The sequence below is a fragment of the Cololabis saira genome, chromosome 4, assembly GCF_033807715.1.
Source record: "Cololabis saira isolate AMF1-May2022 chromosome 4, fColSai1.1, whole genome shotgun sequence".
NCBI lineage: Eukaryota > Metazoa > Chordata > Actinopteri > Beloniformes > Belonidae > Cololabis > Cololabis saira.
The window spans coordinates 50,641,955-50,667,380 of record NC_084590.1 but is presented as its reverse complement, the minus strand read 5'-3'; the positions used below and the strand labels follow the sequence as shown (position 1 = coordinate 50,667,380).

Sequence of the window (25,426 nt, the reverse complement as noted above, 5' to 3'; positions counted from 1 at the left end):
CGAGATCACCACCCCCCCGCCCCCACTAGGTAACGAAGCCAATAAACGGGGACCACAGAGAGTGCAATTCAGCCGAATGTTGTTCAGTGGAGGCAGACATTATCTCACTACTAATATGATCTGATAAAAGATTCCTAAAATGGTTGATACATAAACTGGATTTTTGTTTCCAATTTACTAGAATGGTTTTCTTTGCGATACATAAGGCAGTGAGAACCCGGTGTGTCCAATTAGGATCTATTTGAGTGTCTCCCAGGTGACCTAATATACATACCGTGGGGCACACTGGGATTCTGTGGTCGATCCATGTGGATAAATCCTCACAAATCTCCTTCCAGAACCTCTGTACCGGTGTACAGAACCATAAAGCATGCATATAATTATCTGGGGTGTTCTCTGTGCTCTGTGAACAGATATTAGAGGTGACAAAGCCCATCTGGAACATCCTTTGTCCAGTATAATGTATTCTATGAAGAACTTTGTACTGTATAAGTTGTAGGTTTGGGTTTTTAGTCATAGTAAAAGTATTTAAGCATATTTGTGACCAAGAAAACTGGTCAGTATTCAGAGAGAGATCCGCCTCCCACTTGGAGATCAGGAGAGAGACTGAATCGTCCAGTTTAGACACTAACCTGTAGAGTTTTGATAACAACTTTAAAGTGCTTAGATTCAATAAATCTATTATCTTAGCGGGAAGTTGTAAATCTAATTGGCTAATTTTGTATGTTTTATTTATTATTGCCTTAAGTTGTTGATACTATAAAAATGTATTCCTGCTAACTCCGTATTGAAGAATAAGTGTATTTTTTTTTTTTTTTAAATAGAGCAGATGCGGCTTATATACAGGTGCGGCTTGTATGTCTTTTTTTAATTATTTTTTTTTAAATAGAGCGGATGCGGCTTATATACAGGTGCGGCTTATAGTCCAGAAAATACGGTACTGCCTCAACATTTCCTCACAATAATTATCAAATTGATTTATCATGCAAGGAAACATATTTCACCACGAAAACACTTTTTATTTTTAATCCATTTAGTTTGTTACAATTTTTAAATGATCACTCATGAAGTCCCACATCTGTAGAAATGATCAGGTATAAAAATAATCAGCACTTCAAAATCCCCGCATTTGTACTAATAATCAAATATGTAGCACTAGTCTGAAGATTTTCATGACAGACTGGTTGATTTAAGAACATCCAGCCACCAGGGGGGGCTGCTGCACTCCATCCTGCTGAGTGCTGCTTATCGTGGTAGAAGAACAGAGACGATGATGAGAAGCTGATGATGTGGATGAAGCTGTTATATTACTTTGAAATCCAGGAACAATGTATATAGTAATATTTATAGTTAACCGTTAACTTATATTTATAATAAACCGTTCATTTATATTTATAATAAATACCAGCAATGGTAAGAGTAACAATACCAGAAGGTAATGAACATAATGGACATGGACACATAGTACATACATATAGTACATACTGTACATACACGTCAGTGATGGTAAGAACAACAGTACCAGTAGGTAATGGACAATACAAACTTACTAAATGAGGAACAACAATTACACAAACATTTTAAGACCGAAGTTGATTAAACAAAGTGTTACTACCCGCTCTCTTTATAATTTGACCAGACCATGTGTTTATATATAATTTAAATCTGTGGATATTTTGGCATTGCTTGTGTTGGATATCCAGACTGTTCCAAAGTCTCACACCACATACAGACACACAAAAACTTTTACGAGTAGTTTGAACTTTAGGTATTTTAAAATCACCATATCCTCTCAAATTATAAGTTCTCTCTTGAACTGTGAAAAAGTCTTGTATGTTACTTGGTAGTAATTTGTTGAATGCTTTAAATAGGATTATTGACGTATAATATTTTACAAGATCATGGAATTTTAATAGTTTTGACTGAATGAACAAAATATGAGTGTGTTCTAGAAATCCAACCTTGTGAATAATTTGCACTGCTCGTTTCTGTAATGTGACTAATGGATCTATTGTGCATTGGTAACTGTTTCCCCAAACTTCAACACAATACGTGAGGTATGGGAGTACCAAGGAGCAGTACAAAGTACGGAGTGCATTTAACTCAAGTAGATGTTTCACTTTGTTTATAATTGAAAGGCTTTTGGAGATTTTTGTTTTTATGTGTCTGATGTGGGCTTTCCATGATAATTTACGATCTATTATAACTCCTAAAAATTTATTGTCATCTACATTTTCAATATGGACACCTTCAATCATTATCTGTAGTTGTGAATTGGTTATAGAATTTCCAAACATCATTGCCTTAGTCTTATTTAAGTTTAATGATCATTTATTACTGTCCATCCACTTCTTCAATTTATTTAATTCCTCATTTACAGTGTTTAAAAGTTCATTATAATTATCACTACTAAAGAATATGTTGGTGTCATCTGCAAAGAGTATTAGTTTTAGCGATTGAGATACATTGAATATGTCATTAATATAAACATTGAACAGTTTTGGTCCCAAAACAGACCCCTGGGGGACACCACAAGAAATGCCAAGATGTTTTGATGTATACTGCCCCATTTTAAAATATTGTTCCCTTCCTGTTAAATAGCTTAACCACTCCCCTGTAACCCCCCTAATACCATATAATTCAAGTTTGTTGAATAGGATTGAGTGCTTGATTGTGTCAAAGGCTTTTTTTAAATCAATAAAAATTCCAACAGCATGTTTTTTTTGGTCCAGTGCGTTAGTGATTTCTTCTATTGCTTCAATTATTGCCATTGAGGTGGTTGTTTTTTTTCTAAATCCATATTGACCCTGATTGATTATCTGGTATTTGTCAAGAAACTTTTCTAGTCGGGAGTTAAAGAGTTTTTCTAAGATTTTGGAAAATTGTGGTAGTAGGGATATTGGTCTGTAATTTGTATAGTTGTGTTTACTCTCATTTTTATATAATAGAATTACTTTTGCAATTTTCATTTTATTTGGGAAACGACCAGATTGAAATGATAAATTACAGATATGGGTTAGAGGTTTTACAATGTTATTTATGACCTTTTTTTTACAATTATCATATCAATATCATGACAGTCAGTGGATAATTTAGTTTTACATCCTCTGATTTTCACTGCAGAGTCGGACGTGAGAGCGAAAGAGACGTAGTCCTGTTAGCTAGGGAGTTGAGCGGCGGCTTTTGTGCATCCACTTACCTACGGGTAGAGAGCTGGTCTGGGTTGACTCCTCTCAGGGTGGAAAGTCACCGGTGGCTCCCTTGTATCTGGGAAGGCAGAGTTGAGCTGAGGGTACTAACGTGCAGTTGGCTGAGGAAGCGACAGCGTCGCGGGTGCAGCCAGCGTCCTCTCTCATATCTCCTTTTCATTTTTTTTCTTTCTTGTTTCGACTGGGTACGGGAAGTCGTCCATTAAGTGAATTGTACCGTAGGTACAGCTAGCCGGAGAAGCATCGAGTCGCGGGCACGGCCAGCATGCTCGTCCTGGGCGATTTCCTTGCCGTTAACCAGTACGAAAAAAAAATGGAGGTCGCCTCCTTGTAAACCGCTCTCACCCGTGGCGGGGTGATAGGCCGAATGGAAAGAGAGTCCTTCTCCGTGGAGCCCCCCCGCTCGCGCGGTGGGCGGCCGGTGTGCGGGACCCGCCCGGGGACCTCCGCACCCTCGCAGAGACCGCCACCCCCAAACGGCGGAAGCGGCGACGGCGCCCACCCTCTCCCCATTGCCGTGTTGTGCTATTAGAACACCAAATCACAGCCATAAACCAGGCTACATCAGACAACAACAAACTTTCCCGGTCACGTGGCGGTGACGTCACCACAATGACGAGCCCGGAGGGGCATGTATTGTTTGGGGGAGGAGCATGCATGGGCAGCACGGGAGGATCCTGCTGCATGTATAAGTTGTTTTTGCCTATTAGCAAGGCAACGGGACGCACGTTGGCGGGTGTCTCAGAGACAAGGCGCTACGAGGGAATCCCCTGGTGTAAGCCTACAGCCTACCAAACGGTTTAAGCCTGCAACTGCAGAGGCAGGGCAGGTGGCCATGGAATCCGCTCCCGGCCCATTTACTGTGTGCACAGGGAGGGGTGTCAGGTCTGTGCCTGGGTGTGGCCCAGCCTCGGTGGAACATTCACCTCCAGGCCCCTCATATGTGCTGCCTTCAGAGGAGGAGGATATGCTGTCTATGGGTCAGCAGGAGGAGGGGGAGCTTGATGACAAGCTGTCGCCCCTCCTGCATGGTTTCATTACTAGGGCAGCAGCTACTCTGGGGATAGAGATACCGCCCACACAAGGGCTCTTCCACTTCTTGGTGCCCTTCCCCTCAGACTTCGAGGAGGTGGTCAGGAAGCAATTTCAGACGCCAAGGTCAATGGGTCATTGGTCCGGGCTCTGTTGGGCCATGACGGCAGTTTAGGCTCCAGAGAGGATCGGTTGTGGGCCGCCGCCCTCTGTGGACGCAGCGTTGGCAGCTATGGTGGCACCCTCAAAGTCAGTTATTGGGAAAGGGAAGAGCCCTACCTGCACCTTCCAGGTGCATGGATGCGGCCTTAGAGTCTGTGCGACTGCAGGGCCTCAGGATTTCTGAATTACCTGGACGATTGGCATTTGTGCTCGGACAGGGGAGCAATGTCGCCGTCATGTGCAGCAGTTGTTGGTGCACATCCAGCGCTGGGTCTACGCATCAATGACAAGAAGTGCAGTCTGCAACTGCAGACTACCCAGTTCCTGGGCAGAACTGGGTCGGCGACATTGACTCAGGCCGAGACAGGATACCCTCAGGGACTGTCTGGAGCAATTTTCCTTGGGGCCAGGGTCACGGGGAAGCTGTATCTTTGTCTTTGAGTCTCATGGCTGCTTCTGTGCAAGTAGTGCCACTGGCTCTCCTGCACATGCGGCCGGCTCAGAGGAACCTGTACGCTCTGGGGTTCTGCCCGCAGAGGCATCTGAGGGCGCTGTGCTGTGACCAGGGCGTCGTGCACAGCCCTCAGGTGGGGGAAGGACCCAGAGAGCTTGGCAAGAGGCAGCAGGCTGGGCCGGTGCTGCGCCGTCAAGTGGTCTCCGGGGATGCATCCCTCACAGGTTGGGGGGCCGTGCACGAAGGCAGAGGGACCAGCGGATGTTGGGGGCCCCGGTGGCAGGGCCGCCACATCAATGCCTTGGAGCTGAGTGCAATACACTTGGCCAGATCCAGACCTGCAGGTCCTCTACAGACCACTAGGGTCCAGATCCAGACCTGCAGGTCCTCTACAGACCACTAGGGTCCAGATCCAGACCTGCAGGTCCTCTACAGACCACTAGGGTCCAGATCCAGACCTGCAGGTCCTCTACAGACCACTAGGGTCCAGATCCAGACCTGCAGGTCCTCTACAGACCACTAGGGTCTGGATCTGGACCCTAGTGGTCTTGATCTTCTTCTAAAAAATTAAGGCAACTTTTTCGCAATTTCTATTACCGTAGATCAAGAAAGACTAGTCTTTGTATAAACTACTTAATTTTTAGTACGTACAAAATTCATTTGCAAGTAAAGTCAACTTAATTTTGATAAATAAAGTAAACTTAACACAAGTTGACTGTACTTGCCAAATGTATTATTTAAATACAGACCATTAGGAGCCCGCCCCCCACATGATGTGGTACAGAGTGAAATCGTAAAAGATTTGAAAGAAAATGAAGTGTTTAGTGTGATTGCAGATGAAACAAAAGACTTGCAAAAAAATGAACAATTGTCTTTTTTTTTTTTTTTACATTTTGTACAGTGTGAATAAACTTAAATTTATATACACACAAATCTCATCTCCTGTGCTTAATGTGTACATTTCAACATCTAGAGACTCCGATTGCAAGTGATTGTTGGAAAAACGAATTAATTGTCATATGACCATATAACAACAAGCCATGTAACTTGACAACCTTTAACATTAGTAACAATTGTACTGTAAGTATAAATACTGTAGTTTGGCCGTATGAGTTAAATAAAATAAAAAATTCAACCTGACATAAATAATTAAATATTAAATTAAAAGGCCCTCGCTGCACAAATTCAACCCGTTCAGCATCTGATAACTTAGTAGCATCTGTAGACATAAAGATGCTGCTTGATGGCCCTGATCAATCATCAATCAATCACATTTTATTTGTATAGAACCTTTCATCCAGGTACATGAAATACAAAGTGCTTTGACATTTTGACTGAAAAATAAGCGTAATAAAAACTAAAATAAAAACTGGGAGACCAATGCACACTGACATACAATATAGTTAATTAAAATGAAATCATGATAAAAGTTCAAGAATTAAGGCTAAAAAATAATCAGTCCACAACAATAAAATATAATAATAAAAAACACATTACAAGAAATAGATAAATAAATAAAACAAATACCTCTAAAAAATGTTAAACAGAATAAAACTATAAAATGTGATGATGTGTTGACAAATTTCAGCATTGACCCTGTTATGGCAAGAAATCCAGACAAGCAGATCAAGATATGTTTTGTTCTTTAATGGTAAACTACATCATGAAATTAATGTAAATACTACTACTACTACTAATAATAATAATAATAATCATGATAAAAACTACTACTGTTACTACTATCTATTATTATAGACTTGTTGGAGCCATTATGGCTGTTTTTGGTTTCTACTAGTTAATATATTTTTGGTGTTACTAATATCCCAGGCCACTAGGGGGCAGCAATCACCTTGGTAACGGGTCACGTCACACAATCAAGTATTAAATACACACAGGTGTGTTTGGACCACAGAGAGAATAACGTTTCTTACCGCACGTTAAACCAAACTTTAATTAAATGTTGTAAAAACGACGGGAAAACAACATCCCACAACAAGCAACAATAACAAGAGAGAGAGAGAGAGAGAAGACCGGCGAAGCAACAACAAAACAAACCTAAGGTGCGTGTAAAGAAAGTTATCAATCGGTCCATTCACCAATGCTAATGTTGAAGAATATTATCAAAACCAGTTCAGAAGTCCTCTGTGGTGTAGAGAGTTGTATTCAGTAGCCGGCGGTGAGCAGACCTACGCAGCGCATGGCTGGGTTGGTGTGCTGACCCAGAGTGGTTGGAATCATGACTCTTTATACAGTAAGTTCAAAGTACAAAAGGCAGGAATAAACAAGCCAAAGGTGAAAGACAAAAAGCAATTAAAGGTATTTACAGTCAGATGTGATCTGTGGCCAAATGCCGTCCTTGGGCATTCGGCATGAATATCATTCAGTTGGAAATTACCCCAGAGGGTGTTCTCGTTATTCAAGTCTGTGGCTAAATGAGTTGGTATTAACATATCAGTCAGTCAGGAACTTCATCATATGGTATTCCTGTGGTTCAAGTCTGTTCAAAGGTGTGGGCCCTGCAGGGGGAGGAAGCTGGAGTTTCACGTCAGCCACGGTGTCACAAGGCCTCATCACTAATTAGTCACAACAACACTATAATGCAAATACTACTACTACTACTACTATTAGTACTGGTCTGGTAATACTACTACTACATCTACTAATATTAACAAAAACTACTCCTATTGCTATGTATTATTAGGGCCCGAGCACTTACAGTGCAAAGGCCCTATTGTATCTGTAGGAATTCTTTTTATTCTTTCTTTCTTCCAATGAAATGAGGGCCTTTTTACCCCCTAAACGTGCCCCAAAAGTCACCAAATTTTTCACCAAGCCAGGCCTGGTGATAAATAAGATATTTAATGGTTTGCATGAATGGGCGTGGCCTAACGGCTCAACAGCGCCCCCTAGAAAACTTTGTGCCTCAAGCCCCACGATACGGTTTGACGTACATGCACGAAAATCGGTACACACCTGTATCATGTCGCAACTTAAAGAAAAGTCTCTTGGCGCCATGGCCCAAACCGAATGGCTTTTGGGCATGTTTCTGGGGCAAAAAGGCCCTCCTTTCGTCAGAAGAATAAAAATAAAAAATTAAAGCTGCAAGCAGCGATGAACGGGCCCTCGCACTCACGGCCACCAGCATATCTATCTATCTATCTATCTATCTATCTATCTATCTATCTATCTATCTATCTATCTATCTATCTATCTATCTATCTATCTATCTAATAAAAATGGTGATAAACATCAGACTGTGTCATTGATTCCTCCATTTTCATATAAGGGGTATCAAAACCAGCTGGAACCGGTTTGGTGGAAAAACCAGAACCAGCCTGAACCGGTTTGGTGCCAAAACCAGAACCAGCTGGAACCGGTTTGGTGGAAAAACCAGAACCAGCCTGAACCGGTTTGGTGGAAAAACCAGAACCAGCTGGAACTGGTTTGGTGGAAAAACCAGAACCAGTTGGAACCGGTCTGGTGGAAAAACCAGAACCAGTTGGAACCGGTCTGGTGGAAAAACCAGAACCAGCTGGAACCGGTTTGGTGGAAAAACCAGAACCAGCCTGAACCGGTTTGGTGAATTGGGGTACCAGGGGTTTCCTGTTATTCTGCTTTCACGTTCTGTGATGGAGAAGCCCCGCCCCCTCTCCTCCGGGGCTCCGCCCCCTCTCCTCCGGGGCTCCGCCCCCTCCCTATCAACCGCCTGCAGACGGGACCCGGGCCCAGGTCCCGGTTACCCATCATGCACCGGGGCCTGACAGAAGCCTCCAGCGGCCCGAGCGGCCGTCCAGAAACCTGCGGGCCGACGATAACGTAACCGTGGCAATGGGCTTTGTTTCCTCCGTGACCTCCGACCCCGGTGACATCATCCTGACGCCGGCGTGGGAGAGACGGTATTTATGGAAGCTGTTTAGTCCTTTTGTTTTTAAGGTGACGCTCCATCAGCAGCCATTCACACACACACACACACACACACACACACACACACACACACACACACACACACACACACACACACACACACACACACACACACACGGAGCTCTCAGCTGTAATTAAAGCTCATCTCGGGTTATTAAAGCCGTTTAAGCGCCGCGCTCTGATTGGCCCAGGGGGTGATTGACAGGCGCGGCTCTTTGTTGCCGCGGCGGCGGCGGCTTCCTGCGTATTGAAGCGGCGCTCGCTTCCCAAAGGATGCTGGGAGATTGAAGACACCTGGACGCGCCTGCAGACGCTCGCCGGTTTCCGTCTCATTCACACTCCGACACCTGCAGACGGAAAAGAAGAAGTTTATGATGTTTAACTCACTCATAGGCAAGTTTATTTATATAGCACAATTCAACACAAGATAATTCTCACTCATTGGCAAGGCAGGTTTATTTATATAGCACAATTCAAAGTGCTTTACATTGACATTAAAAAGCAATTAAAAGCGGCAAGACACAATTAGACAGTAAATAACAAATAAGATTGAATAAGATGATAAGAAAAGAAGTAAAATAATAAAAAGCACAAGCTGTTAAAAATAAGGGCAGTAGAGTACAGCAAGTAAGTTTAATTTAAGAGTACGCTTGAGATTGGATTGGATTGGCAGTGGATGTCGTCACCCCCCACCCCCCACCCCCCGCCAAAAAAGAAAAACAAAAAAAAATCACTGGGTTTGTATGTGTATATTTATGTATGTGTACGCATATGTATACGTATATATATGTATATATATTAAATATAGTAATAGTGCACATATATATACTTTTGGTTTCTACCATCATGGTATCAATCAATAATATGTGTGCAGACAAGGGGAAAATAACTGAACGCTGCCTCACCTTGCTGGTTCTGGTTCTGGAACCACAACAAACCAGATCCAGATGAAGCTCAGGGGTCTGGGAGCTTCATAGGAACCAACAGATCCAGATGAACCTCAGGGGTCTGGGAGCTTCATAGGAACTAACAGATCCAGATGAAGCTCAGGGGTCTGGGAGCTTCATAGGAACTAACAGATCCAGATGAAGCTCAGGGGTCTGGGAGCTTCATAGGAACTAACAGATCCAGATGAAGCTCAGGGGTCTGGGAGCTTCATAGGAACTAACAGATCCAGATGAAGCTCAGGGGTCTGGGAGCTTCATAGGAACTAACAGATCCAGATGAACCTCAGGGGTCTGGGAGCTTCATAGGAACTAACAGATCCAGATGAACCTCAGGGGTCTGGGAGCTTCATAGGAACTAACAGATCCAGATGAAGCTCAGGGGTCTGGGAGCTTCATAGGAACTAACAGATCCAGATGAAGCTCAGGGGTCTGGGAGCTTCATAGGAACTAACAGATCCAGATGAAGCTCAGGGGTCTGGGAGCTTCATAGGAACTAACAGATCCAGATGAACCTCAGGCGTCTGGGAGCTTCATAGGAACTAACAGATCCAGATGAACCTCAGGGGTCTGGGAGCTTCATAGGAACTAACAGATCCAGATGAAGCTCAGGGGTCTGGGAGCTTCATAGGAACTAACAGATCAAACATGGATTCTGGTCCAAGACCATTCAGGTCTTTTAAACCAGCAGGAATATTTTAAACTCTATCCTTTGACTTTGACTCATAGTTCCGTACATGTTTAACTCACTCATAGTTCCATAAATGACTTATTGTGCGGAGGTTTGAGGTAACACCTATAAAACAAATACAAACCCTCTTTTCTTATTACAGAAAATAGGATAATTAATAGATCTGACTATTATTATTTTATTTATTTATTGATTTTTCCCTTTTTTTCTTCTTTTTCTTTTTTTTCTTTTCTTTTTTTCCTTCTCTTTTTACCTTTTTTCTTTTTTTCTTTCTTTCTTTATTTTCTTTTTTCTTTTTTTCCTTTTTTCTCTTTTTTCCTCTTTTTTCCTCTTTTTTCCTCTATCTTTTCTTCTCTTCTTCTTTTTAAATAGTGTAAAATCAAAAATGTCTAAAACCCTAGCAATATTAAGTCAAACAAATGATATCTTCTGTCAAAGACACAGTTTTTAATGTTTAACTCACTCATAGTTCCATACATGACTAACTGTTTGGAGGTTTGAGGTAAAACCTATAAAACAAATACAAACCCTATTTTCTTATTACAGAAAATAGCTTTTAGGATAATTAATAGATCTGACTATTATGAACCAACAAATAATCTCTTTATTAAATATATATTAACATATTGACATAATAGAGCAGAAAACATTTTTTTGTTTTTTTTTCTTTCCCCTTTTCTTTTTTATGTTTTATAGACATATATGTATATATATATATATATATATATATATATATATATATATATATATATATATATATATATATATATATATATATATATATATATATATATATATATATATGTATGTCATATCCAAAAAGTGTGTGTGTGTGTGTGTGTGTGTGTGTGTGTGTGTGTGTGTGTGTGTGTGTGTGTGTGTGTGTGTGTGTGTTGTATATATATGTATAAATAGATATCTTTTTTTTTAATAGAAATTAAATTAATTTTGATTATATTGAAATAGAGTTTAGGGGGTAGGATTTAATAAGTTTTTACTTCTTCCTACTCCTTTTCCAGCATGTTCATTATGATGGATGCATGTTTTTATTTATATTGTCTTTTTGTTTTCTTATTTACATTTATGTATTATTGATTATTATTGTTTTGTTTTGTTTTCACTTTGTTTTCATTTTAATTTCAATTCAATTAAATAATTCAAATTGAAATCGTTCTTCATTTTCGGAACAAAGCTGCATTTTTGGACAAGTAAAATTAACAATAATAATAATAATAATAATAATGATAATGATAATAATAATAATAATAATAATAATAATAATAATAATAATAATAATAATAATGATAATGATAATGATAATAATAGTAATAATAATAATAATAATAATAATAATAATAATAATAATAATAATAATAATGATAATGATAATGATAATAATAGTAATAATAATAATAATAATAATAATAATAATAATAATAATAATAACTCTCCATACTATATTTTCCTTTTCTTCTTGTTTCTGTGACGTGATTCAAATGATAAAGAAAATAACTCTTTTACGAGATGAGCTTTAATTACAGCTGAGAGCTCCGGTGTGTGTGTGTGTGTGTGTGTGTGTGTGTGTGTGTGTGTGTGTGTGTGTGTGTGTGTGTGTGTGTGTGTGTGTGTGTGTGTGTGTGTGTGTGTGTGTGTGTGTGTGTGTGTGTGTGTGTGTGTCTCATTATGCTTCAACAACTGAAAGCTTTTCTTAACGAAGAGTTAATGAATGACAGGAGTTTCTAATCTGAACACTCTCTCACACACACACACACACTCTCACACTTTTATTCACCTCATCAGGTATTTGGGGGCGTGTCTTGTCTCTGTGATTGACAGCCGGCTCAGCCAATAGAAAAATGCACGTTTGTCTCAAATCAATTTTATTCAAACCAACAATTAAAAATACTTTCATCAAGTTTTACATTCAGACTGAATCAGAAAATCTAAACATGTGGTTTCCGCGCTAGCTACTTCCTGTACAGCGTTTGGGGGCGGGGCCTCAGCAGGACGTGAAGGTCTTCCAGAAGAAGTTCTTGCAGCCGGCCTTCCTCTCGCGGGGGGCGAGCAGCGGCCCGGCGCCGGCGGACCGCTCCAGGTCCAGGCCCAGGTCCTCGGGCTCGGACCCGGCCCCGGCACCGGGACCCAGGGGGAAGCTCTGCTCCTGCAGGGCCTCGTTCTCCACCTGCAGCAGGTCCTGCAGCAGCAGCTCGGCCAGGGGGGACCGGGACATGTCCTGCAGGGACGGGGGACACAAGGACCAGGTGAAGGAACTTCAGGAAAACACAACTCTTTGAAATAAAAATGTTCTTCTTTCCAATCTGCACAACACCAGACTCTCCCAGGGAACCTGAACTCCACCAAAACCAGAGGATCATTTATCCTTCTGACCAAATGAGGGCCTTTTTTCCCCCTAAACGTGCCCCAAAAGTCACCAACATTTGCACCAAGCCAGGCCTGGTGATAAATGTGATATTTAATGGTTTGCATTAATGGGCGTGGCCTAACGGCTCAACAGCGCCCCCTAGAAAACTTTGTGCCTCAAGCCCCACAATACGGTTTGACGTACATGCACGAAAATCGGTACACACCTGTATCATGTCACAACTTAAAGAAAAGTCTCTTGGCGCCATGGCCGAAACCAAACAGGAAGTCGGCCATTTTGAATTAACCTTGTCATTTTGGCGCAATTTATGCCATTCCTTCGGCAATTAATGCGGCCCGAACCGTAACGTGCCCCCAGGTGTGTTATACATCAAAATGAGCGTCTCCATCCTGCGACAACCCGCATTACTTTTCTCTTTCAAAAGTGTTACCGTGGCGATGCTAGACGCCATAAGGCGCGCCCCCCTTCATCTGATTGGTTCATATTTGATAGTTCTCCAAAAGTCACCAAATTTTGCACCAAGCCAGGCCTGGCGATAAATTAGATATTTAATGGTTTGCATTAATGGGCGTGGTTTCACTACTGTTTCATGTTCGAAATAACATTTTAATTTTAATTCAATTCAATGATTCAAATTAATAAATTAATTCAAGTGAAAAATAGTAACTAGTTACCGTTATTAGTTACTTCATTAAAAAGTAACTCAGTTAGTAACTCAGTTACTATCAAAAAGTAATGAGTTACTATGAAAAGTAACTTTTTAGTTACTTTAACCCTTGTACTGTCTTTGGGTCAAAATGACCTCATTCTCCTGTTCCTTCTTTCCTCCTGCTCTCTCCTCCCTTCTCCCTTCCTCCTTCCTTCCTTCCTTCCTTCCTTCCTTCCTTCCTTCCTTCCTTCCTTCCTTCCTTCCTTCCTTCCTTCCTTCCTCCTTCCTTCATTCCTTCCTTCCTTCCTTCCTTCCTTCCTTCCTTCCTTCCTTCCTTCCTTCCTTCCTTCCTTCCTTCCTTCCTTCCTTCCTTCCTTCCTTCCTTCCTTCCTTCCTTCCTTCCTTCCTTCTTCACCCCTGACAGAGCCCACAGCCCCAGATCCGGAGACCGGGAGGCGTGAGGTTTATGTGTTTTGAGCGATCAGTTTAATCTAGAGCGGTTCAGAGCTAAGTTTGTGTTTGATGAAGTTACTGTTCGTAACGCCGGCAACCACCGGCACTATTATGGTTTGTTTATTTTGTGGCGCCATCTTCGCCAGTTATTCACGGTTTAAATGCCGTGTTTGTCATCCGGTCTGATTGCACGTGGCGTGGCGAGGGCGCCGCCATCTTTAAATACCACAGGGCGCCGCCATCTTTAAACACCACAGGGCCACGTGCAGCCACGTTGTTTTGCACCATAGATGATCGTTTTGTATCACGTGTTTATTGTTCTAATTTCTTTTCCCATTCACGCAGTTTCATTTTTATTGTTGTTGTTTTTCTTGTTAGTTGAGTGTTTTATGTTTTAACGTAGTGCGCCATCAGGATTTATTCAATGGTGTCTCCTGGATGTGAATAAATGCTGATTGATTTTAATTTGAAGTTGTTTGTGATGTTTTATACAAATTCTGGTCACATGGCTGTTTGACAGAGGTAGAGCCGAACTGTAATGGCCTTCAACGGTTATTCTGTAGTGGTAATAGTAAAATGTACTACTCTGCAGAATAATATCTATTTCTGAGACTGATTTCTGCTGTAAAAGTTATAATTTTTCCTGGTTAAGGCCCAGGTCGTTCCCCTGCAAAATCAAGTCATTTTGATAATTCAATTTGATAAGTAATCTACCTTATTAATTGTATTCAACAATTATTAATAGTTCTTGATAACTGAACAGCGCAACCGCTGTTGGACAACAATACAAACTTGACAGTTTTAATTCATTTGCATTCACATTAAATCTGCTAAATGCTGAGAACGACCAATGAGCTTCAGCAGCAGCTCAAGAGCGGGACCTTTCATGAATCGTTCATTACAGTCTCAGATATAATCCATGGTGTCGGTTTATAAGAATCTTTTTGCCCAGAAGAAAAAAGAGCGACAACGACGACCCATAACTATTTTACTCTCTGGTAAAAACACACCTGCACCGCAGCTTTAGGAGAAAAAGACGCTACAGAGTCGGGATGCAGCGGCTCAAGAGCAGTGGAATACGTGCGAGGGGCTGATCTCTGCAATTTGAACCTTCTATAATAATTGTAAAAAAAAGGGATTACTGTAATGACATTATCTCCATGTTGTGAAACTCGCTTTCCCTTTGCTCATGACTGCTCGTGTTTTTGAATAAACACACTACGTTTCCTCTGTACGAGTGAGTATTAGGGCCAAACTAAGACAAAAAAAAGGAAATTACGAGAATAAAGTCATAATAATATGAGAATAAAGTCGTAAAATGACGAGAATAAAGTCATGATATTACGAGAATAAAGGCGTAATATTTTGAGAATAAAGTCGTAATATTAAATATATTATAAATATATAAGTATGCTCAATATTCCTCATTTTACACAGGGAGAAGAAGCTCTTCCAATTAGAGTTCTCATAAATTATATTCTCATAAATTATATTCTCATAAATTACGACTTTATTCTCATAATATTGCGAGTTTATTCTCGTAATATTACGACTTTATTCTCATAATATTACGACTTTATTCTATTACGACTTTATTCTCATAATATTATGACTTTATTCTCGTAATTTCCAATTATCTTTTTTCGTCTTAGTTTGGCCCTAATACTCCGTCGTTTCCTCCGGTCTCTGCGTGCGGGGAAAGAAAGCTTCACTGTAGCCAGAAATAACGGAGTAACGCACCGTTTGGTAACGGTAATTGCGTTACTGAATTTAAAAGGTAATGCGGTTAGAGTTTTAGTTACCGCCAAAACTAACGGCGTTACTGTAACGCGTTACTAAATAACTGAAGACAACACCAACGCCGACGGAGGACCGCCAATAAAAAACACTGCGAACACTCACACGCGAAGGACCGCGTTAGTTCAGGGAAACGTGGGCTGATCGGTAACTAACGGTGCCGACCGCTGATCAGTGAGGAACTGAGTTTCTCCCACGTCCCGACTCTAGGGCAGCACCGTGGGAAGGTTACCCAGGATTAAAGGGTATTAAACTGCTCTGTGGTTTTCTGGAGGCTTATCCTCACGCACGCACAGACACAATACAGCACATACATACCACCTAATCGCAGAGCTGGTAGTAACAAGTTCCATTTACTCCGTTACATTTACTTGAGTAAGTTTGGGGAAATGTTGTACTTTTAGGAGTAGTTTTGAATCACTATACTTTTTACTTTTACTTGAGTAGATTTGTGAAGGAGAAACTGTTCCTCTTACTCCGCTACATTAGGCTACGTTGAGCTGTTACTTTTCTTTTATCCCTTTTATCCACGTACGCATCAATCTCATGACATCACTGAGTGATTCTTTGGGGATTGTTTTTGCATGTTTTGTCACATTTACACAGACTCAAACACACACAGAGTTTCTATGAGTTCATGTTTGTTCTAGTTCTGCTGGTTAAAAAAGAAAAGTACAAAGGCTGGAAATGTTGTGCTACTTGTGCTTAATTTTTTTTTTTTTCTGTTATTATTTTATTATTTATTAAAGTACTTGAATTTACTTAAAGATTATTTAAATTTAAGCTATTTTTTATCTTTTATTAATTTTAATTTATTTTATTATTTTATTGATTTAATTTGCCTGAAGATGATTATTTTGTACTTTTGTCTGTTTGAATGGTTGTGTTAAAAAAATAAATCAGTCGTTACTCAACAGTTACTCAGTACTTGAGTAGTTTTTTCACCAAGTACTTTTTTACTTTTACTCAAGTATTTATTTGGATGACTACTTTTTACTTCTACTTGAGTCATATTACTCTGAAGTAACAGTACTTTTACTTGAGTACAATTGTGGGCTCCTCTACCCACATCTGCCTAATCGGAACCTTAAAAAAACAAAGCGGACTCTTTCAAATTACCATCCAAATTCATACTCAGCGGTCCACCGTTATGGACCGTCCGTTGAGTAACAACGGGACGCGGCTTCGTACAACTCAACTTAATAAACCAGTAGAGCTCTTCAGGATCAAGTATAAATTAAAGCTGCAAGCAGCGACGAACGGGCCCTCGCGCGTGCAATTTTCACCAATAACGGTCAAGGACTCAAAACCGAGTCCGATGACACCACCCACAAGTCTTTATGTCAAACCATTCAAAAGTTATTGAAAATAGGAACTATCAAATATGGAACAATCAGAAAAAGGGGCGGGACATAATACATTTTCCAGGGGGCGCTGTTGAGCCGTTAGGCCACGCCCATTAATGCAAACCATTAAATATCACATTTTTGGCCAGGTCTGGCTTGGTGTAAAATTTGGTGACTTTTGGGGCACGTTTAGGGGGAAAAAAGGCCCTCATTTCGTCGGAAGAAGGAAAAAAAAAAAAAAAAAAAAACTCCTACAGATACAATAGGGCCTAAAAATAAATCCACCAAAAAAAACATAATCAAACTACAGGACCCAATTTTACTATTTATAGTGTATATACTATCTATCTATGTATAATATATTATATTATAGAACAAAATAAAATATAGAAAACAAAAGTGTCCTCCCTGATAGCAACGTATGAGCGAGTTGTGTTGAAAAGAGCCATTTATCCATTCTCATAGTAATTACTAAAAATCGATTCGTATGTCTAAAGATACATTTTTTTTTTGTCATCATATAACTTTTGGTATTTTTGTGTTTATGCCCAAAAAAGGATGTTTTTTTGCCTTTAAATATGTTTAAAATTTTCATTTATAATTGCTTAAATTGTCTATATTTCTTTACTTTATTTACTGTCTTGGGGTTACATTTGCATAAAATGCTGAAAAGCAAATTCTCAAAAATTAAAAACCCGAAATAGACCGAAAATGGAAAAAATAAAAACGAAATGTATTAAAAACTAAAACAGATTTCATCGTCTCTGTTTCCTCCCTGGATCTGTTTGATAATTCTACACGATGTTTCTGTTTCAGTTCTATCAGCATTCTGGGAGATGATTGGTCCTTACAGCATCATTAGCTGCAATACTTGCTGTTGAATCTCAATATAATACTAGTATTAATATGTTGCAGAACTACAGTCATATCATTCATGCAACAGCTGAAAAAACAGTTTTAATAACACTAACCCAAATCAATATCGGAATCGAATTGGATCAAATCTTGATAATCGATTCGGAATCTTAAGAATCTGAATCGAATCGATTCTTGACATTTGAATGGATCCCCAGTCCTGGTCAGAAAATCCACCTTGATTTTTGGTCGGAGACGAACCGAAAACGTTGATTCAACCCTGATTAGACATTTGATGAGTGTTTTTAAGGTGGAAAGACTTTAATTCACCCGACGGCTGAAAGAAAGTCTCGGGTCGACCTGATCGGATCGATCGATTGATCTGCAGAGACCCGGCCGGTTTCCTCTCCAGCCAAATTAAAACATGTCTCAAAGTCTTAAAAGAATAGTACAGTATCGTCTGCAAATAAATGGTATTAAACATCTACAAACTCCTGGATTTTATCTTTCTTTTTCTTTCTTTCTTTCTTTCTTTCTTTCTTTATTTCATTCATTAAAATAAAAGCAAAACAGTTCAATATAATTACAACAAATCTCTTTCTTTGAATGAAAGGGAACAGAAAGAAGACTAAGCTTATTTTATCTGTCCCTTTTTCCTAAGAAATCTAATTTCAACTAATGTAATAATAAAAAAATTATAATTACGCAATTAAAAAAAAACACTTTCCAATAAACGTAGTTTTTTAAAAAACAACAAACCAAAATTATAAAATAACACAAAATAGCTGTCGTCAAACACAGACAGTCGTATTCTTTTTTGATTCAGAGAAAAGAAATATAACAATGATGCTAAAAAGAGAGAGAGAAAAAAAGCAAACCCACCTAACTTAAGAATTATCATGATATTTCTTCATCAAACTGGCTTTTATTATTCTTTTAAATGTAATGTTTGATTTGCATTCTTTGGTTTCTTTATCCAGATTGTTCCATAAACTGATTCCTTTTACTACGGAAGAGTATTAGGGCCGGGAGAAAAATAAAAATAACATTTTAGAGGAGGATTTTTTTTTTCATTATGCACTTGAAAGTTGAAATGTTGAGAAAAAAGTTGAAATGTTGACTTTATTCTTGAAATTGTATTTCAATATTAATCTCAAAATTTTGACTTTTTTCTTGAAGTGCACAATAAAAATAATCTTCCCCTCTCAAATATTTTTTCTCCTGCATGGTTGTAATACTTTCTTCATCAATATGGCTTTTATTATTCTTATAAATGTAATGTTTGATCTGCATTCTTTGGTTTCCATATCCAGATCGTTCCATAAACTGATTCCTTTTACAGAAACACAACGTTCCATTAATTTTGTCATGAATTCTTTTTTTTTTAAATATCTCTGTTCCTTTTAAGTTATACTTATTTTATCTTTTTTCATTTTGTTTTCTGTATATTGATTGGCAACATTTTCGTATGAGCTTATTTCCACATCATTTGCAGAATTCTGTGGTTCCACTAATTCAAGACATTTCAACAGTTTGAACTGAAGGAATAATGGAGTAATAGGTTTGACTCGACTTGTGTGTGTGAGTGTGTGTGTGTGTGTGTGTGTGTGTGTGTGTGTGTGTGTGTGTGTGTGTGTGTGTGTGTGTGAGTGTGTGTGTATATACAGGACTGTCTCAAAAAATTAGAATATTGTGATTTTCTGTAATGCAATCAAAAAAACTTAAATATTACAAGAATCAATTCGATTCCGATTTTTTTTTTTTTTCAAAATATTTTTATCCCTGATTTTTTTCCATTTTTCATCACCCAGTGCTCCTAACTAAGTGACAGTCCAATTCTTAAGATTCAGAATCGATTATCAAGATTTGATTTGATCCGATTCTATTCCGATATTGATTTGGGTTAGTGTTATTAAAACTGTTTTTTCAGCTGTTGCATGAATTATATGACTTTAGTTCTGCAACATATTAATACTAGTATTATATTGAGATTCAACAGCAGGTATTGCAGCTAATGATATAATAATAATATAATAATAAATAATTGCAGCTAATAGCAGCTTAAGAAAACTCAAATATCCTATCTCAAAAAATTTGAATATTCTGGGAATCTTAATCTTAAACTGTAACCATAATCAGCTATATTAAAATAATAAAAGGCTTGCAATATTTCAGTTGATTTGTAATGAATCCAGAATGTATGACATTTTAGTTTTTTTTAATTGCATTACAGAAAATAAAGAACTTTATCACAATGTTCAAATTTTCTGAGACGGTCCGGTATGTGAGTGTGTGCTTGTACCTGTTTGGATGCGAGCAGCGGGCTGCGTTGCTGCTGCAGCAGCAGCCGCAGCTTGGCGTCTCTCTGGCTGGAGGAGCAGCAGCCGCTGAAGGAGGCGCTGAGGAAGAGGAGCAGCAGCAGGAGGCGCCGGAGGCTGGAGGAGCAGGAGGAGGACGAAGAGGAGGAGGAGGACGAGGACGAGGAGGAGGAGGCCATCTTCATCTGCTCTGTGACCGTCGGAGGAATCTGGTGGCTCTGACCCTCCGGAGGGAACTTATAAGCCCCGGCTGACGTCACGGCCGGGGGGAGTGACTGATGATGATGATGATGATGATGATGATGATGATGTCTGCCGCCTCGCACTTTAGTGAAATGATCCGTTTTCAAGCACTTCCACTTCCCTCCCCGCCGCTCCGTTGACGGGGTTTCCCAGCGGGAGGCCCGCGGACCGGCATGGGACGCCGACAGCAGAAGAAGAAGAGCGGAACACGCCCCCTGTGATGTCATCCGCTAGTTTATCAAGCTAATATGAAGCTATTTTTCCAGACCCGGGGTGCTGGGACACGCCCACATCGTGTCTCAGCCTTACCGGTGCAAGTTCCTGCTACGCTATGACGCTACGCTATGATGCTACGCTATGACACTATGCTACGACGCTATGCTACAATGCTATGCTACAAGGCTATGCTACGATGCATTGCTATGACGCTATTCTATGACGCTACATTACGACACTAAACTATGATGCTATGCTATGATGTTATGCTATGACGCTACACTACGATGCTATGCTACAATGCTACAGGGACACACCCGTCCCTGTTCCAGTGGTGGACGCACCCGTCCCTGTTCCAGTGGTGGACACACCCGTCCCTGTTCCAGTGGTGGACGCACCCGTCCCTGTTCCAGTGGTGGACACACCCGTCCCTGTTCCAGTGGTGGACGCACCCGTCCCTGTTCCAGTGGTGGACACACCTGTCCCTGTTCCAGTGGTGGACGCACCTGTCCCTGTTCCAGTGGTCCCGGACGCACCTGTCCCTGTTCCAGTGGTGGACGCACCCGTCCCTGTTCCAGTGGTGGACGCACCCGTCCCTGTTCCAGTGGTGGACGCACCCGTCCCTGTTCCAGTGGTGGACACACCCGTCCCTGTTCCAGTGGTGGACACACCTGTCCCTGTTCCAGTGGTGGACACACCCGTCCCTGTTCCAGTGGTGGACACACCCGTCCCTGTTCCAGTGGTGGACACACCCGTCCCTGTTCCAGTGGTGGACACACCCGTCCCTGTTCCAGTGGTGGACACACCCGTCCCTGTTCCAGTGATGGACACACCTGTCCCTGTTCCAGTGGTGGACACACCTGTCCCTGTTCCAGTGGTGGACACACCTGTCCCTGTTCCAGTGGTCCCGGACACACCCGTCCCTGTTCCAGTGGTGGACACACCCGTCCCTGTTCCAGTGGTGGACGCACCCGTCCCTGTTCCAGTGGTGGACACACCCGTCCCTGTTCCAGTGGTGGACACACCCGTCCCTGTTCCAGTGGTGGACACACCCGTCCCTGTTCCAGTGGTCCCGGACACACCCGTCCCTGTTCCAGAGGTGGACACACCCGTCCCTGTTCCAGTGGTGGACACACCCGTCCCTGTTCCAGTGGTGGACACACCCGTCCCTGTTCCAGTGGTCCCGGACAGGCCCCCCTGAGCTCGGACTATTTTAATGTATTTTATAAACGTAATTTACGTTTTACAAAATAAAGTTTTACAAAAATGTGTAATCTCTGAATTTAAGGTCACAATTTTTTTATTGTTTTTATTCTTAGGCAGTTTTGGGAAAGTAAAGTCACAAGTTCATGAAATTCAAAGTAATTTGAATTGAATTATTTAAATCAATTTAACGCCGTCAAAGTTTGATGCAGGTTCTGATCTTCACGATCAGGTGATGAACCGGTTCCTGATTTCTGGATCCATCTCCAGTCGTTGCTACGACGCTATGCTACGACGCTATGCTACGACGCTATGCTATGATGCTATGCTACAACGCTATGCTACAACACTATGCTACGATGCTACAATGATATGCTGCAATGCTATGCTACCATGCTATGCTACCATGCTATGCTACGACACTACGCTACAATGATACGCTACAATGCCACCCTAGAATGCTATGCTAGAATGCTATGCTAGGGGAACCAGGACTTCCACAGAGAAGAAACATGGAATTAAGAGATTTGGATGTGACTTTAGCAGATAAATGTTTGTTCACATCTTCATTGGGGGTTTGTGGGCCCCCTCGGGCCCCCTTGGGCCCCCTTGGTTCCCCTTGTCCCTCCCCTGACCCCCCTTGGTTCCCCTTGTGCCTCCCCTGACCCCCCTTGGACCCCCTTGTGCCTCCCCTGACCCCCCCTGACCCCCCTTGGGCCCCCCTGACCCCCCTTGAGCCCCCTGACCCCCCTTGGGCCCCCTTGGGCCCCCCTGACCCCCTTGGGCCCCCTTGGGCCCCCTTGGGCCCCCTTGTGCCCCCCTGACCCCCTTGGGCCCCCTTGAGCCCCCTGACCCCCCTTGGGCCCCCTTGGGCCCCCCTGACCCCCTTGGGCCCCCTTGGTTCCCCTTGTGCCTCCCCTGACCCCCCTTGGGCCCCCTGACCCCCCTTGGGCCCCCTTGGGCCCCCCTGACCCCCTTGGGCCCCCTTGGGCCCCCTTGGGCCCCCTTGTGCCTCCCCTGACCCCCCTTGGGCCCCCTTGTGCCCCTTTGGGCCCCCCTGACCCCCTGGTCCAGGTCCAGCTGCTGTTTTTCCAGCAGCTCATTATCTCCCCCATCAGTGAGTCAAAGCCGTGATAAATGTGTTGTTCAGTGAAGCATCAGCTCCGTTTCCAGCCCTCCTCTCCTCCTCTTCCTCCTCCTCTTCATCCTCCTCTTCCTCCTCCTCCTGTTTTTTATGAGCCGCCTCCCCCGCCTCCGTTTCCTGACGGCGTGACAGCGTCATCACCCCCCCCAGGTTCCTCGTTAACCTGCTGATTCTCTCGCTGAAACGCAGCCGAGCCGTTATTAAGCTGATCTGCAGAAACACTTTCTGGGTTTCATCATTCAAATTAAAATCCTCAAATAAAGCGTGTCCTGCCGCGCCGAGCTGCGGCGGCGGCGGCGAGGGGGGGAGTGGAAATCCTTCGGCCTCCAGGTTCATCCCTGGATAAAAACCACCGATGGACCAGAACCCCGTCCTTCTTCTTTTACCAATCGATTAGATCAGGGATCTTCAACCTTTTTATCCCCAAGGATGAGAGAAAAACAGAGCAGGTCCCGCTTGTCATTCATATTTTTTTTCCTTTTTTTTAACGTGTCAAGTTTTAAGCCTGGCTTATCATAACTTTTGAATGGGTTTTATTCTGCTTTTATCACCTTATTAACCAATTCCTGGTTAATAAGGTTGATGAAACTTTGTCCTCGTGGAGTAACGTTAGGCCGAGCTGTAACGTTACAATCTCCAGTTTTAGACTTCGAGTCATGAGTCTTTAGACAAAGAGTCATGGTGGTGTCATCGGACTCGGTTTTGAGTCGTTGACTTTTATTGGTGAAAATTGCACGCGCGATGGCCCGTTCATCCGTTCATCGCTGTTTGCAGCTTTAATTTGTTTTGAAGTTGGAGGACCCCCTGCAGTACCTCTACGACCCCCCTAGGGGTCGCCGACCCCCGGTTGAAGACCCCTGGATTAGATCAATTAATTAATTAATTAATTAATTAATTAATTAATTAATTCAGACCTCATTCATTCACTCATTCATTCAGCCCTCATTCATTCTTTCATTCACTCATTCTATCATCCACCAATTCATTCATTCGCCATTTCATTCAATCACTAATTCATTCTTCCATTATTTCATTCATTCACTCATTCATCCTCTCATTCATTCATTCATTCATTCATTCATTCATTCATTCATTCATTCATTCATTCATTCATTCATTCATTAATTCATTCATTCAGTCAGTCCTCATTCATTCATTCAGCCCTCATTCATTCATTCTTTTTATCATTAATCCGTAATTCATTAATTCATTCATCCATTCCCCTTATTCACTAGCCTGTTCACTCATTCATTCATTTTGCCATTCATTCACTCACTCACTCACTCACTCACTCACTCACTCACTCACTCACTCACTCACTCACTCACTCACTCACTCACTCACTCACTCACTCACTCACTCACTCACTCACTCACTCACTCACTCATTCATTCATTCATTCTTTTTATCATTAATCCGTCATTCATTCATTCATTCATTCATTCATTCATTCATTCATTCATTCATTCATTCATTCATTCCCTCATTCACTAGCATGTTCACTCATTCATTCATTTTGCAATTCACTCACTAATTCACTCATTCACTCACTAATTCACTCACTCACTCATTCATTTATTCATTCACCAATTAATCCATTCTTTCATTCATTCCTTATTTCAATCAATCACTAATTCATTCATTCATTCATTCATTCATTCATTCATTCATTCATTCATTCATTCATTCATTCATTCATTCATTCTCCCATTCATTTACTAATTCATTCATCATCTGACTCACTCATTCATGCATTCATTCATTCATTCATTCATTCATTCATTCATTCATTCATTCAGCCCTCATTCATTCATTCGTTCATTTATTAATTCATTAATTCATTCTTTCGTCCACCAATTCATTCATTCGCCATTTCATTCAATCACTCATTCATTAATTCATTCTTTCATTCATTCACTCATTCATCCTCTAATTAATTAATTAATTCATGCATTCATTCATTCAGTCGGTCCTCATTCATTCATTCAGCCCTCATTCATTCATTATTTTTATCATTAATCCGTCATTCATTAATTCCCTCATTCACTAGCATGTTCACTCATTCATTCATTTTGCCACTCACTCACTCACTCACTCACTCACTCACTCACTCACTCACTCACTCACTCACTCACTCACTCACTCACTCACTCACTCACTCACTCACTCACTCATTTATTCATTCACCAATTAATCCATTCTTTCCTTTTTTCAATCAATCACTAATTCATTCATTCATTCATTCTTCCATTCATTCACTCATTCATTCATTCTCTCACTCACTCATTCATTCATTAATTCATTCATCCAGCCCTCATTCATTCATTCTTTCAGCCCTCATTCATTCATTCATTCACTCATTCTTTTGTCCACCAATTCATTCATTCGCTATTTCATTCAATC

The 25,426-nt window shown here is 41.2% G+C and overlaps 1 protein-coding gene across 1 annotated transcript; it reads right to left on the bottom strand.

Annotated features, from left to right (window-relative positions):
• Nucleotides 1-12,287: 12,287 nt before the first annotated feature.
• sst1.1 (somatostatin 1, tandem duplicate 1) lies at nt 12,288-20,415 on the bottom strand. The gene is made up of 2 exons (XM_061720121.1): nt 20,202-20,415; nt 12,288-12,649 (listed from the first exon to the last, which is right to left on the bottom strand). Exons 1-2 carry the CDS (start codon nt 20,400-20,402, stop codon nt 12,416-12,418), a joined length of 435 nt encoding a protein of 144 aa, XP_061576105.1. The 5' UTR covers nt 20,403-20,415; the 3' UTR covers nt 12,288-12,415.
• Between the last annotated feature and the right edge of the window lie 5,011 nt (nt 20,416-25,426).